This window comes from Haliotis cracherodii, unplaced genomic scaffold (assembly GCF_022045235.1).
Source record: "Haliotis cracherodii isolate W230 unplaced genomic scaffold, xgHalCrac1.p SCAF_13, whole genome shotgun sequence".
NCBI classification, from domain to species: Eukaryota; Metazoa; Mollusca; class Gastropoda; order Lepetellida; family Haliotidae; genus Haliotis; species Haliotis cracherodii.
The window spans coordinates 21,207,510-21,223,973 of record NW_027266268.1 but is presented as its reverse complement, the minus strand read 5'-3'; the positions used below and the strand labels follow the sequence as shown (position 1 = coordinate 21,223,973).

The 16,464-nt window shown below is 39.5% G+C and overlaps 1 protein-coding gene across 4 annotated transcripts in view; it reads right to left on the bottom strand.

Moving 5' to 3' along the window:
- Positions 1–1,193: 1,193 nt before the first annotated feature.
- Positions 1,194–16,464, bottom strand: part of LOC139459710 (outer dense fiber protein 2-like) — a 37,141-nt gene continuing 21,870 nt past the window's right edge. For 3 of the 4 annotated variants that reach the window (XM_071241354.1, XM_071241357.1, XM_071241355.1), the window contains 8 exons: positions 14,973–15,005; positions 9,774–9,878; positions 8,216–8,374; positions 7,571–7,671; positions 6,487–6,568; positions 5,223–5,336; positions 4,409–4,501; positions 1,194–3,114 (listed from right to left, as the gene is read on the bottom strand). In XM_071241354.1, the coding sequence (XP_071097455.1) occupies positions 2,938–3,114; positions 4,409–4,501; positions 5,223–5,336; positions 6,487–6,568; positions 7,571–7,671; positions 8,216–8,374; positions 9,774–9,878; positions 14,973–15,005 (864 nt within the window). In that variant the 3' untranslated portion in view covers positions 1,194–2,937. The remainder of the gene's footprint in view (positions 3,115–4,408; positions 4,502–5,222; positions 5,337–6,486; positions 6,569–7,570; positions 7,672–8,215; positions 8,375–9,773; positions 9,879–14,972; positions 15,006–16,464) is intronic. The other variant, XM_071241356.1, reaches the window with a different exon arrangement.

Below are 16,464 nucleotides of genomic sequence, written 5' to 3'. Positions count from 1 at the left end.
CATGACTTAAGAAGTAAATATACAACACACTACCTGTGCTACTCCAGGGAGACAAGGAAACAATGGGAAACAGGCATGTGGGCAACAAGGGAAACACCATGCGAAAGTTCACCTTCCCGATGCAAGGGAGTTAACTGACTATAAAAGTCCAGTTTCCACCCTTGCTGAACTAGGCTGGAATTCCTGGGCTCGACTGTAGCGCCACCAGTGGTTATTACGAGTTATGTTCCTTCTAAGCCTCTCCTACTGACCGATCAGATTCCACCTCTCGTATCACTTGCATTTGTTTCAAACAAAATGGTGGCGCCCAGTCAAAACGATCTGATTGATAATCAAGATCTATATTGTGATAAAAAGGGTCTTACATAGCGAAGAGCATAAAATCACGTGAGCACCTTGATTAAAAACATGAAAAGATTTGGAAAATATCTGTAGACAAAGAGTTGGCGGTGCACATGCTTTGCAAATCCTGCAATCGACAGAAATCTGTACGACATTTCACAAACCGGATTTCGATTTCGGTGCACGATTTTGATTGGACTATGCATAGACTCGTTAGTCCAGGCAAAATGTAACTCTATAATACCAGCCTAGTTCGGCAAGGGTGGAAACTGGACTTTTGTAGTCAGTTAACTCACTTGCCTTGGGAAGATGGCGAAAGTTAATGTAAAAATATGACTCAACTTTTGTTTGGGATATGAGTTTCCTGGTCGGGATGGAAATCAAGTGACTTCTTGTTCAGAGACAAAAGTTGTTTATAAGGCCAGATTCAAATTATGTTATACAGACCCACCTGTTATTTCATTTTCCAAACAAACATTTTTTGTTATCAATATCATATTTCTATTAGTTAAACAAGCCTTTGATAGGCATTAAGAAAAGTTAAACACATGCATGACTTGTAAATTGTGCTCATGGCTCCCAAATATATTTAGTCAAAGGTTTTTTAGAATTGTGAAGCCTTTGCTGGAGCAAGCTGGAGATATCAGAGTCAAAGTGTCAATGTCAATGTAAATATTTAGATATAATTTTACTTGACACAACTATATCCTGAATAAGGAAGATAATTAATGGATGTCAACTTCTTTATCATGAGGAACACAGCGTTTCGGAGTATATACTTACTCCATCAGCTTTTCACCTCATGGAGTAAGTATATACTCTGAAAAGTTATGTTCTTCATCATAAAGAAGTTGACATCCATCAATTCTCTTCCTTATGTGTATCACTTCTAAATGTCATTCAAAGACTTTATATCCTGGATGTTTTACATCATAGACTGAAACATGTTAAGAAGGTAAACATAACAGAAAAAGTTACAGTCACTTGGCGCTTTGTGCTGGAACAATAACTGATTGATGTGTTGCATCAAAAATGAGTCAGATTTCCATGAAATTAGGAGCTCTTATAACAGTACCAAAAACTTTTACAAACCTGTAGAGGTTATGAATTCTCTGATGAAATCCTCCTTGGGGCACTTATTGCATTTTCCAGGCTACAGAAAATCTACATGACATGTTGTAACTATTTTGTTCCTAATAAAATATTACCACACTAAAAAACAACGTTTTTTTGTGTATGATGTACGACCACCCAAACAGGGCCTCTCCCTACTTTGGCGCCAAATGCCAAGGGAAGCAACTCACACCCAATTCACTTTCCACATGTCATCCGTCAATCAAGACGTACATGAGAGCTCAGGAAAATATTTTTTTCTTCTGTCAACAAATCGATCAAAGTTGAAGACATGGCTGAACAAACTGTATGTGTGGTAAATTTAATGTAGATTTTCTGTAGCCTGGAAAATGCAATAAGTGCCCCAAGGAGGATTTAATCAGAAAGAGAACTTGGAATCCCTATCAAAACGTGAGTGGTATATGTGGCTGTGTGTGCTACACTTCTTACAACCATTGAAAAATACACATGCAGTGGGACACACACTTCCGTATTTGAAAAAGTGAGATATTTTGCAGTTAACAAAGTGAGACATTTTGAGACTCATGTCACATGACAAAGTGAGATATTCTGAGACTCCCGTCACAGGACGACACATATACACATATTACTTCATAAACCGATTAAAAATGCTCCTTGCTGCAGTTGAAAGTGAGATGTTCTACAATATTAATAAATTCCTTGTACGAAACGAGGTCATGAAGCGAAAGTTGTCGAAAGGAAGACACATTTTGGTTTCAGAGGACTTGACGAATAAAAACATTTAATGTTCACGAACTTGGAGGTAGAGAGCAGATATGACATCATTTCTGTGCCCCAAGTACTAATCAATATCAACAAGTACCACAGAGTTAACATGGTTCGTGAAACAACAGTCAAATCCCCTTGCGCCTCTTCTTCCATTTCAGACTGAGAAAAATTTCAGAGAAGGAGTACGTGTTCTAAGTTACATGGTTCTCAACAATATATATTTCCACACATTAAAAACACAACTAGTCTTTTACTATATAATCAATATAGTAGTATTTAAGTGGTTCTCAATTCTGAGCAAATAATTTGTTTAGTTAAATCAATTGGCATTTGCTCATGCATCAACCATCATGATATGACAGCGTCTGTGTGGCCGCTCTCCAGTATTCAACATTTGAAAAAAGACATGATGATGAATGTTTAACACTTTGTAACGGGCATGGAATTTCAGTAGTGATTCAGTCAATGACACCCCTAAATTTCAACACTGATTTACATCAGACAAATTTCTCATTTTCTTAAATTATGAACAGAGTATAATGAAGTTGTTTAAACAAAAGATCTATTTTTTTCAATTTTAAAGATATAAATATTAATAGTAATCCTTACAGCAAAAATCCACTTTCAACTCAGCAAATAACCCATACAGACTGCAGAGAGCTATAAATGTAGAAAATATTCCAATATGGGGGGTCCACCTTTTGTCCCTGCAGGGTGAGAGGTGGTACGGCATCAAGGCACTATTGATCGTATGGGAGATGTGGGCATTGAGATAGCACTGTCTCCGAAAACATTAGCGTAAGAGTTTTTCAGGAACTGTACATAGTTCTGCATACTCCTGTTAGTGCTGTGAGACTGTTCCAGCCGATCCTTCAGGTCGTACATCCGTGAGTTGAACTTACGCTCGTTCTGCAAAGAAGAAGACATTGACACTGTTATCTGAAGTCACTTCTTGCAAGTGTGTTCTTCAAAACCTTCCATGAGTACGCATCCACCAGTTAATGATCTACCTGGCTTGTACATCTCTGTTAGCAATATCTCACAAACACTATCGCTGCCACCAGTCAAAACTCCCCACAGTGATAGATGACTTCAACCAAGCTTGGAGTTGAACTCTCAGCGGATTGACCGTTATGTTTACAAACAAGTGACGACTGTCGTGATGCCGAAACACTTACCCCTGCTAAATTACTTTCTTTCTTTGTCAATTTGAATTTCTGTTTCATTATCATGTAATTGGTATAGTAAGAATGTAAGGGAGAAGTTGGTTATTTTCCGTTCATCTACAATATCGAACCAATCTGACTATACAAATTCATCTGGAAAACATGGTCAGTTGTAAATCTTTTCAAAATGAACTATGATGGCATTCCCAAAGACATAAACAAAAGTATGAACGTGACTACATTTGGGGTTAGAGGGCAAATTTCAAGATTCTTGTAATGGCCGCGCCCACACTGGTGGCAGCGATGTGACCGAGAGTGTAACGAAGGTGTCATGCACTGGGAAGGAGCTTGCTAAGGGAGACAACCTTACAAGAACTATAGCAGCAAACAATGAGTGTTTCAGTTTAAGTGAGTGTGGTATAAAACTACCTAGAGCAGTATTTTAGTTATATCACGGCGTGTCAGCTTAATTTGGGTGGAAAGCCCGAAGTTACCCAGGTGAAAGACGTTTACCACTATGGTGAAACTTATGAACACAGGAGTGGTGCTGACAGACCTAGAAACAGGTCAAATCTGTGACTTAAACCCTTGATCAAAGTTTTCTGGCATGCCTAAGGGACACTACTCTACCTAGCCTAGTGCAATGCCTAAATGACTGAAAAACTCGTACCCCTTTCAGTTTAGTAAGGAGTGAGTGTGTGAGTGATTTGAACAGTTTCTCAGTTATATCACATTGAGGCAACTTAGGTAGGATAATGCCCAGAGTGATGCAGGTCTTGGACTTTATCAACAAGCTACTGACCCTACACCCTCTTAATTTCCATGTTCTTTACTACAGAAGAAAATAGTCAAACGTATCTTGTTTGTTTGCTAACATTGCACTCAGCAATATTCCAGCAATATGACGGTGGTCTGTAAATAATCATGTCTGGACAAGACAATCGAGTGATTAACATCATGAGCATTCATCTACACAATTGTGAGACATCACTGTCATCCATGACACAAATCTTACAAAGATGAATGAAGAAACTCACCTCCTCTTTCTCTCGTTTCACTCTGGCGATCTCTGCTCTCAGCTGACTGAGCTGAGACTCCAGGTCCGCGATGCGACTCTGGTACGTCCGCTCCTACAACACACACCCCTCACTTACCAACAAACACGTAGCTGATTCCACAGTGCCTCATAATCACCCCTCACATTAGCTTGGGGTGAAAACTAATTCCAAGCTTGTTTTATTACTTTGACACATTGAGATTTCATATTTTCTGCCTGTATTGTATTCTATCATTTTATTTTTTGTATTAAACGAAAAAATGTACAAATGAAAATATTGTTTGTGTTTCATTGAAAATTTGTTGTTTTGAACTGCTGTATATATCACGAGTGCTTTGAAGACAAATATTTATGTCAGTCAAAATGAAGCGATGAAGTCAAACATCAGACCAAAAGTCAAATCGTTAAATATACGGCATAATATACCATAGAAAAGGTGAATTATGTCCCATTTACTACAGGTCATTGCTCACGGTAAAGTAAAGTTGAGCAAAAACGTTGTATTGGATAAATTATACTTTTTTGTAAACCTGTTAACATGGTTAAGATAGTGAGTGACTTATCATGCTAAACAACACCCTTCTTTCTTTATTGGACATTAAAATTAGATACATAACATTTGAGAAAAGCATATCTTGAAAAAAGTTAAATAGTCTTAGTATGGACCAACAGACATCGTCAAACGCGATTAAAGGCCTCATTTTCTCACACATCATTGGTGATAATTTCAAGGTTAGGTTTATATTTTCAGCCTGATCTCAGCCCAATCCAATTTCTTGATAACGGCTACTGACCTTGGAAGACATGCGGTCCCTGGCCTGGTCCTGGTGGCGCCGGATGTCCGTCAGAGCATTCTCCAACTGACGGGTAAGGCTGCCGTTCTCTCGCGTCTTCTCCTCCAGGCGGAGCTGAATACAGAAATACCAGTCACACTGTCTGTTTGTTGATTTGGTTGGTTGTTTAAAGCCTCACTCCACAATATTCCAGCTATATGATTGCTTTCTGTAAATAATCAAGTCTGGGCCAGACAATCCAATGATCGGCATCATGAGGATCAATCAAATCAACTTGGATTCAATGACACGCATCAACCAAGTCAGTGAGCCTGACCACCTGATCCTGTAATCACCACTTACGACAAGCATGGGTTGCTGAAGACGAATTCTGATCTTGTCTTCACAGGGGTAATACCAGTTAAGTCATAACAATCACTTAAAGGGGAAGTGTACACACAAAAATCACTTTCTTTCTTTTTCTAAACAAAACGCAATTTTAGAATTAGTTAGTATCTGTGTTTGAAAATATACACTCATTTTTTTTCACAGTGAAAGTAGGAAGCTCACAATAGTGTGAAAGTGATATGCCGTTATGAGGCCTTCGTTTTACGAGCGAAATAGGCCTGAGTTATCCCCCTTAGATTATGACGTAATTGGTGCCAATTCAACTGGGTCCCTGTCTATTCTCAACGCAAAAGATATCAAGGACCAGTTTGCGGTAAAACAACATGGTCTACGACACACTCCGGCGCAGTGGTGACTCAGCATAAGACAATTCTGGCTGGCATCTGAGATGCTAGAATCACAAAACTGTACCTACACCACGTGAAGCGGCTCTAACAAAGCATGATGACGTCATAATGTTTATCAATTGGCACCAATGACGTCATATTGCAAGGGGCATAAGCCATGGTGTTTTTGTTATGGAAATAGAACACTTGGTAAATGTGAAAAATATAAATCATTTTAGTGCAAAAAATATGTTAATTAAATATGATGTTTTCATATTTTTGTCTATGACACTTCTATGTTAACACTTTTAATGTGGAAAAAGTACAAGAAAAAAAGGTTCATTTCCGTGTGAACTTGCCCTTTAAGCAATCCTTGCTATGGGGAGGTACCACTCAGAGACACACGATCACAGAAGTAACAATATAATTAATTCTAGTCCGACAGTGCAATACCTTTAGGCTTGTAAATGGTGCGACTAGAACGGATTAAGAACTACAGCTATACAACACGTTACTATGACCAGACAGAGTTCTACATGTGAGATACCTACGTTGTTTTGATGAATGGACTCCTCCCTCTTGGCAATGGTTGTAATCAGCTCTCGATTCTGATCCTCAACCTCTTTCAGCTTTCTGTAAATCAGGCAGGAATATGATTATGCATAATGATATCTAATCCAAACACGTGCAAATCAGCATTAGTGAGACCATGTTTTCAACCACATTGATTAAGCAGTTTCAGAACAGGCAAGGGTGCTGTTGCACAAAGCGATCTTAACACTAAGGTGATCGTAACCATACCTTAACACAGACTTACGACAGTCGTTGCGCTAAAGTTGTTTTGTACAACGACACCCATGCCAAGATATTAGCAAGATTGACCTTTGAGTCAAAGTGAGTTTAAAATCTAATACAAGAAAAAATTCTGGCACAAATTTAAAAAAAATGAAACTGTGTTGATACAAAAAAACACCTTCTAAACATGTTTGTTATCGGCAAAACAACAAAGGTGGAAGACCAAAATTGTGATTTTCACAGAAGGGGAGGGAGCGTGCAATATTTAAAACAACTCTATGGGGGCGGCCATGAGAAAATGACACAGTACTATTTTTCAAACAGATTTTTTCTATATATTTGAACATTATTTAGGGACTGGTCATTTACTAGGGAGGGGCTGGACCAGTCCCTTGGTAGCTCTCAATTTCATAACAAGATGATGTTGATGTTTGTTGTTTAACACCGCACTAAGCATTATTCCAGCGGAGGTCTTTAAATAATCAAGTCTGGACCAGACAATACAGTGATTGACATCATGGGCATCGATCTATGCAATTGGGATACTATGACATGCGTCAACCAAGTCAGTGAGCCTGACCACCCGATCCCGTTAGTCGCCTCTTACAGCAAGCATGGGTTGCTGAAGACTTCTTCTACCCCGGATCTTCACAGATCTTCATTACAAGAAGGTACATGGCAATATAATGACCTCAGGCTCCAGGCACTGTTACTTATCTCAATGACTGAAACACCTTCAGTGTTCCATGGTCCACAATATTAAGAACCATTACCTAATCCTGCCAAATTATTTGAGGTCTGCTATTGGTTGCAGCAAGAGTGACCTCCCTTGGTACTCACTTGTCCATCAATTCCACCCTGCTTGCTAGAGTCCGATTCTCGTCCTGCCCCCCGTGCATCTTGCCTCTTATCTGATCCATTGTGTCCGTTAGTTGCTCCACCTGGTGGGGCATAACAGAACTATTCAAGACGGGCATATTCATTTTTACAATGTCACTGTGCAGTTGGGCTGACAAAGATTTTACTCCCTTTACCCAAAGCATACATCTAATTGTCAGACGTAGTTTCAGAAACACTCGATCCATTTAGTCGCTTCTTAGGTCGGATTCTATTGAGGGAGCCATTGTTACTAAAATACTGTTAAATACTTTTAAAGCTTGTACATTTCATCTTTATCCTTAAGGAGGCTGTAAATAATATAACTCAAGTAAGAAATAAAAACTTTATGTATATTGTTAGCGACACTAAATGAGTTGGTTGTACTTATTTCTGGTTGGCGGAATAAAATCCCCACTGCTTTTAATTATTTTATTTTTTTCACATTTCATTTTTTGGGAATCAGCGGGTACGTAAACCACTTAGTTTTAAACAAAGTCTAGCCTAATGAACTATCATTATGTCAATGACTGAAGCAACTGGTAGCACTGCCTGCCCCAATGAAGGCCATAGACCTGTTCTGATATATTCTGAAACAAACAACAATACCTTGGCAGTGAGTTCTGCAATCAGCTTGGTGTTGTCAGTGTTTTTGCGCTCATATGCCAGCAGCTGATCCGTGGCGTCCTGCAGCTTGAACTCTGTTGTGCGTAGCAGCTCCGGCAACGGTTCTAACTCCTGCAGACGCTGATTCAGACGAAGCTTAACCTGGAGGCAATCATTTACTCTATCATCAAACCTGCTGTCAAGTCTACCTGCTGTCAAGTCTACCTGCTGTCAAGTCTACCATGTCAAGTACAAACTAAGGCCACAAACACATTTTTACTTTTATGTTTCACAGATTTATACTAGCTTTTCCACACAAAGTCAGTCAAAATAAAATGGAATTTATATATTACATTTTATATTGTCCAAGAGGGTCTATGTTACCATGGTTACTAGCAGGAGACATAATAATAGAAATAGATATTCTTATGATTAATTTATTTCTTTTCCCGCTGCTTTTCAGCGCGAGCTTGTGAAACGTAAAATAAAAAATGTGTGGCCTGAATACTGATTGCTCAGCAGTTGTACTGACAAACTTAAAATGACAAAACAGTCATTAGCTGTCTAAACAGTACCATAAAAACCAAGCACATCCGGACTTGGTAGTGCTGGAAAGATCCACTGCCCAACAACTGCCTACAGGAACAAATGTCATATTTGGGATTTTTTTCCTACACAGAACAATAAGCAGAGGCCCTTTAAAGTCTAATCTTTAGCATGGTTACAGTGAGTGAGTGAGTGAGTTTGGTTTAATTTCAATTTCAACAGTATTCCAGTTATAGCACAGAGTGTCAGCTTAATGTGGAACATTTACCACTTGGGTGAAACCCACGAGCACCGGTATGGTGCTGACAAACCTAGAAACATCATCGGGGCAAACCGGGACTTGATCGGCTAAAATGAGTGAATAAGGCTAATTATTAAAACTTTAAATGAAAATCTAAGTATGAGCAAGTTGGTGATCCAACATGATTGTTTAGTCATGTTCGTACTGTTTTTATATACATCTATGAAAATCAGCTGTGGTCAAAGACTTTCTCATGCTCAAGTATTAGAAAGTGCTTCCTGTAAACCTAAAAAAATCTGACTTTCTGACAATTTCTTCTATTTACCTCATCTAGGCATCTTGTGTTGAAAGAATCCCAAACATGTTGTTATTGGAATGAACGAAGTCTATCATATGAACAAATCTAATAACTTTCCTGCCAATTTCTAAAAGTTTTGCCCAATTCTAAAATCATGCATATCGTGCAAAAAGCGCCCTTGTCCTACCTCATCCTTGAGAAAAAAAAGTGCTACTTCCGTTTTTTTAATGACATAATTAAACATTTTAATTACAGAAATTATTTAAACAGATTCTGTGACAAGCAATAGAAATTGTTCCCCAAAAGGTAATTTAATTCTTAATTCGCGAAATTTTGGGTAGGCAATACATCAATAATGAAACCAAAGTGAGATTGATCTAGCCTACTATAATAACAGTAACAACTGTATGCTACAGGTACCTGCACTCCAAACATCCCCTGGCCCGTGATGCAGGACTGTTAAGTTAGCTACTCACTTTCTCCAGCTCCAGCTCCCCTTCTTGCTGCAGGCGGCCATTTTCTTTTTCCTTGACCTCCAAGTGAACACTGATCTCATCTGCTTCCCTTCGCGATCGGTTCAGCTGGAACAGTATAACGCTACCTGATAATACCCTAATCAGGCATTCCCAGCCTCAAAACCCCTCTATTTACTACACAAGGCAAGTTTCTGTGTGACAATTGCTGCGAAGTCTTGAAATTAACGCGAGCGTAAATAAAATGCGAAAAATGTGAGTAGTCTTTGTTCAAATAATGAAACTCGCATTTATGTCTCCAAACTGTCTATCAACAACAAAATGGCTTCACTGCACACTTTGGCAACTGGTCAGCAGTCGTATTAATTTGGAGACGCATTAATTTCAGGATTTACAGTATTATATGGCCTACATGGACTCAGTAAAGAACCCACATGGATAGTGCAAATCTTCAGCTTCCAACTTGAGCATGATCAACCTGGGTGGAAGCTTAAGTCTAGTAAACTTATATGTATCTTGTAAGGTAATCGCATAAGTAGTGAATATTATACGAGCATGTGTGTCACACTGATTTTACAAAATGAGTGTCAGAATTCTTGTATTTTCCAAGCAGAGCGAGGGTAATACAGGAATTCTTAAAGGAATTTTGTACAATAAGTATGACACACGAGTAATAATTTCTTTATGACCCATTATTTCTTAATCCTTTTGAGCTCTCCCTTTAGAAAAATGCACTGGTTACCACTGTTCTCCTAGAAATCACAATTTTTTGAACGACGTCAACAATCTTCAGCTATTCTAGTGCGTCATCATTCCGATCTTACGTCACAATCAATCTCATTAAAATCAGATCTTAGTTCTTGCTACCGCTGAACAAAGATCTGAGGACATCCCATTACGGGTCACGTCAGACCGACCTTGCGCAAACTTTGACCGACCATGGAATGAGAAGGCAGCTTTCTAATTTCAAATTGGCGACTTCGCTTCGAAACATTTTTTGACAATTTCCTGATTAAAAATTTGAAACCTGAACAAAAAACATTCTGGAATGGCTAATAGATGGTCTAGATTGTAAGGATTCAGTCGTTAAACCCGTAACTATGGTTCGGAATACCCCATGTTAAAGTTTTCGAGGTTGCATCACATTCCGACTGTCGCTTTCATAATCTGGTAAGCGAGGCACTGATTGGTCGGATGAAAGGTCGTTCTGACGTGACCCCTAATGGGATGTCCTCAGATCTTTGTTTAGCGGTAGCGAGTACTAAGGTCTGATTTTAATGAGATTGCGTCACAATAAGATCTGAAACAATGCCGTATTTACTTACATCATTCAAATGGACAAGAATCAAATGAACAAGAATAACGAAATCAAAATAGAAAACTAATCTATTGTATACTGTGGGGGTAAACTACAAACAATATGTCCAACAGTGGTGAACAAATAACAAATGGCAAGCTGAAAAAGTAGAAATAATTGGATCCCTGTCGACTACAGACAAATGTTCTCTGAAATACTGATAGTAACAAGCTATCACTGTTATGTCTAAAATACATCATAGCTACTCAGGTGTTAGAATGCAGAGACCCAATTTGCTTCTGTCTGCCATTTTTCCAGAACTATTTGGGACATCTAGAGGTCGATGACTCTTGAATGAAATTTCAGATATTCATGTAAAATGTACTTGGTCGACATGAAACCCCCACTGAGCGTCATCCTTTGTAATTAGTGGGTATCAATGCATAGAGGAACTGACAGCTCAGCAGAACAGTAGTAAACTGTGTATGTTCAGCACTCACAATGCATGGAGGGTGGGACAGAAGTGCTTAATTTGGGTTTTGATTTGTTTGTTTGTTGTTTAATGCTGCACTCAGCAATATTCCAGCTATATGACGGCGGTCTGTAAATAATCGAGTATGGACCAGACAACCCAGTGTTTGACATCATGCGCATCAATCCACGCAATTGGGATACGATGACATGCATCAACCAAGTCAGCGAGCCTGACCACCCGATCCTGCTAGTCACCACTTACCAACAAGCATAGTCGCCTTTTACGGCAAGAATGGGCTGCTAAAGACCATTTGGCTTTTGAGAATATTGCAGTTACATCACAACTTGCTGGTATAAAGTGGGAGGAAGCTCCAAGTGTCATACACTTCTACCACTTTGGTGATGCCGTAAGCACAGGTACGATGCTGACTGACCAGGTATCTGGGTTTTGAACCCATGTCAGTAGATCCTGGTAGTGGCAGCTATGGGATGCCTCTGAAAGCTAATTTCAGCACCTTGGACCACTGGACCACCCTTGTCTTCCTCAATACATGGAATCTGTGTGCAACTTCCACGTGAATGATACATGGGTTATGCTAAGGAAGGGACGAGGGTGTCGACTGAGACATAAAGTCGTTACATGTCTGTCTGCATGAGGTGCATGTGTAACTGATATGGATGCACTGAGAAAATCTACAGTTTCACAAGTAAGCCAAACATAAAAAGATTCAAAGGCAATTGATAAAAAACAGAACAAAAAAAATTAAATTAGACTAAACTCACTACAACATGCGTGACATTCTACGTCCTAAATACAAACATGCAAGTTAAATTTGCCTACAAATCTTTCACCTACTGGCAGTACAATCTCATTAAAATCCGATATTCGTGCACGCCACTGCTACACTGCAGCTGATTCTAATGAGACTGACTGGAAGTTGATCATGCACACTATCAGAAGCATAGACTACTTGTCAATACCGTAAAGCCCTCTTGTCAAGTGGAGACAGTTTTAACCCTTTCACCGGTTAAGCCACAGAGAGGACACCGACACAATGTGTTATATGTGATGGATACAGATGGTTTTTGCCGTTATGTTGGCAAACACAGTCTTGCAGAGCAGTGAAAAGTAACTAACACATCGAAGACGCAAGAGTGAAATAGAGATATGAAAGATTTTTCAATCTGTCTACAAATAACTTGATATATATGTAAAAGCTTATTTCCTGCTACAAAGTCAGCATATTCCTTCATAAACTTGAAAGCATTAGCTGCTTGCAACATGACTTACTGGAGGTGAGGAGAAATGGGGTTAAACGTCGCGTCCAAGATTATTGCACTTATATAGCGACGTGCGTGCACGTGTGTGTGTGTTTGTGTGTACTAGTCCAGACTGATGCCGATTTATAGTGCTAGTCCACTGAGATACCATGCCACATGTGTAACATGAATACACAGTATACTGACTCCGAGCCGACCAGTCCTTGTTTGAACCCCTTCATACCGAGCGCCAGACCCAAACAGGGTAACAACAAGTACCCTCTTTTAACGTCTTTTGGTTTGTGCAGCAGGGGATTAACCCCCTGGACCTTCCGCTCTCCGAGGGACGCTCTACCACTAGATCATGGAGGCGGTCACATGACTTACTGTAGTGTACTATGATACACACAAAGTACAGATTTCAGGATTATTAATTTTGCATGACATCCAGAAAAATCAAAACTTTCCAGCACTGGATATATTCAGACAACAACAAAATGCAAATCAACTTGTGTGAAACGTGGTTGGAAGGACAAAACTGTGAGTGTGAGAAAACTGTGCAGCTGACTTTCGAGTCTCCATTCCTTCTTAGTGCAGGTGAGTAAGATAACGTCTGTGTCAAACTGTGAATATTGTGAACGGTACACTGATGTGGACTCAAAAACAAAATCAATAGGGTAGGACAAGGGGCACCTTCTGGCCCCCAAGAACTGACAAGTGTTCCAACTGTTCTAAATTAATTCAAATAACTGACAGCTAGCATTTTTCTCAAGACTTTAAAGTTTTCTGTTTATAACAACAGTGGTAGGAACAAAAGGCATGGGTATGTAAAAAAGCTGCCTTAATACATTTGGGAGGGCATTACATTTTTTATATATTTAGTTCTTGACACAAAATGATTTTTTAGGAGATAATGCTGAAACTGCTCCATATTTAGCATGTTTAGTTCCCCTCCACAAGATTGAAAAAACCTAAACATTTTATGCAATAAGTCCAAACTCTGTACTTGATGTACTTGTAAGACCAAAACACAAGTTTACAAAACAAAAGGTTTGCAGCTGTCAGTCATTTGAACATGTTGAACCCTTTTACCAAAATCATAACACAATTAAACTGTTTTCACCAATGTCAGTTCTAGTGGGCCAAAAAGGACCCTTGTCATACCCCCATCCTTTCTCATCATCATCATGTAGGGTTGTAGCGATCCATCACTTTGCTGCAAGTGCTCCATGAGATGGTGACCTCTAAGACATCTGACTAGGACCAAGCACTTTGTTACTGAGCATGCTGGGTACCCTCAGTAAATAAAAGACCACTAAATAGCATTAAGAGAAATGTGCATACTCTATTTTCTATCCCACCCTTCTGAAAGCTGTGAGCTATAAGAATAAATTTACGAAACGCTGACTAAAAAATACCACTCTAATTAAAAGACGTAACCCTGTCATTTTAAAAGTTTGTTTGTTTCTTGTTTAATGCCGCACTCAGCAGTATTCCAGCTATATGACGGTGGCCTGTAAATAATCGGGTTTGGACCAGACAATCCAGTGACTATTTTCAGCAACGATCCATGAGGTGCCATGACAAGCCATCAAATTACTGAGCCTGACCACTAGATCCATTTAGAAGTAAAAATGTTTTGAGATTCAGAGCCGCAGACAAATAGTCTCTATGTCCAGGGTGCAGTTGTACAAAGCGATCTTAGCGCTAAGGTGATCGTAACTCCCATACCTTAACATAGACCTGCGACAGTCATAGCACTAAGGTTCTTTTGTACAAAGGCACCCATATTCCCATTCCTATGACAATCATAAGTTAAAGTAGGAATGTTACGTTCACCTTAGCACTAAGATCTCTTTGAGGAATGGAGCCCTGCATGTAATAAGATATTACAACATAAGCTCTTTCTTCACATTGAGGACATGTTGGTCTGACCAATACCATTTGATGAAGATAAAAATACATTTTATTGAAGATTACTTTCACTAGTAACAGGAAAGAAAAGGCTTTGAGAAAAAGACATTATTTACAAGCAACAACATTGAACTATCTTCTAGCATTGACGATGAGAAGGAAAATGAGTGCACACATTTGCACATGCACAACCGCTTCCGCACCCAAACACGCCGCCTGCACACACAACTGCACCATGTGCACACTCAGCAACTTACCCGGGTAGCAACACTGCGACTATAGCCTGAGGACTTGGGAGCAAAAAACACAAACGTTGATGTAACAATGCATGCAGGAGACAACAGTGGGGACGGGGAGGTTGGGGTGGGGAGAGGTTCGGGTTGGGGGATGGCGGGAAGTCAGGGCCCTCCCTCTTCCATGAAGCGATCTTAGGGCTACAACTGTAATAAGTCTATGTTCAAATCTGAGACTTATGATCGTCTTAGTGCTAAGATCGCTTTGTGGAACTGGCCCCAGCTCTGAACATTATACATAACATGAGCTGTTCATATAAGAGACAGCACCAAAGATTATCAAGGATTTCAAACTAAGTGCCCTTTCAGGAGTAGAAACAAACATTCTTAGTCAACTAGTCCTTGCAATGATAAGACATAGCAAAACCCTTGAAAATGGCACATTTCTACTAGTCCTCATACCTTAACTATTGGCCAGTTTGGCAATGACTACAGGACTAGTGTCAATTTCTAATGCTGCCTTGGCAGTTAAATTGGGAAAAGACTTGTTCAAATTTGTGACTTCTTTAAAGGTCTAATTTTCTTATTTTCGGAGGTATTATAACACAGCATGCTATACAACGATGTAAAAATAAGCCTGAAGTCACCTCAACCAAGCCATCACATATATTTACATGTTTACATATTTACATTGAACTTTTTAGTAACAATGGCTGCAGCCTTGGGGTTGAATATCAGCCTCTGAGCACAGACAGGTGATGAGTGTATCAATGTGTTGTTGACTTTGGGTATAGGAACATATTCATGGCTATCACAAAACTAAGGCCTCTAAAGCCTCCTTTCCATAAATTGAAGGCCATGCTGGACCAAGCAAAGAAACTCCCACCTTCTGCACTGAAAGCGTAGCATGCGCCATGCCCTTGTATTCAATTTGTTACGATGTTGGCTATATTCTACACAAACAACAGCAGGGGATCTGCTTCTATCCCACCTGATTACAGTCTCATCTTAGTCAGTGATAAGCAGTTCTGTTACCATTGGTTACATGTCATTTATGGAATACTTCTTAAAAGAAATATAATACTGTAATGTTTCTCAGCTACGTTTCTCAGATAAGTAATTTATGTTTCGAAACAACCATGAATTGAGGAAACGCCCCACTTAGCTATATGCCTACTGTATCACAATGGCATTCGATACAGTCTGAGCTCAAGCAACACAATTTAGACACAATGCCGCCCAACCAGCCAAATCTGACACTTTAACCTATTCATCAGATCCTCATTAGTCTGCTGATTATGAGTGAGTTGGATTTTACACCCTTTTAGCAATATTCCAGCAATAACAAGTGCGGAGAAACCAGATTTGGGTTACACATTTTACCCATGTGGGGAATCAAACCCAGGCCTTACACGAGACGAGCGAACAATTTAACCACTAGACTACCCCACCACCCAAGGCAGCTTATAACTAGCATGAGTTACAGGAAACCTACTTTAAAACAGTAACAGGGAAA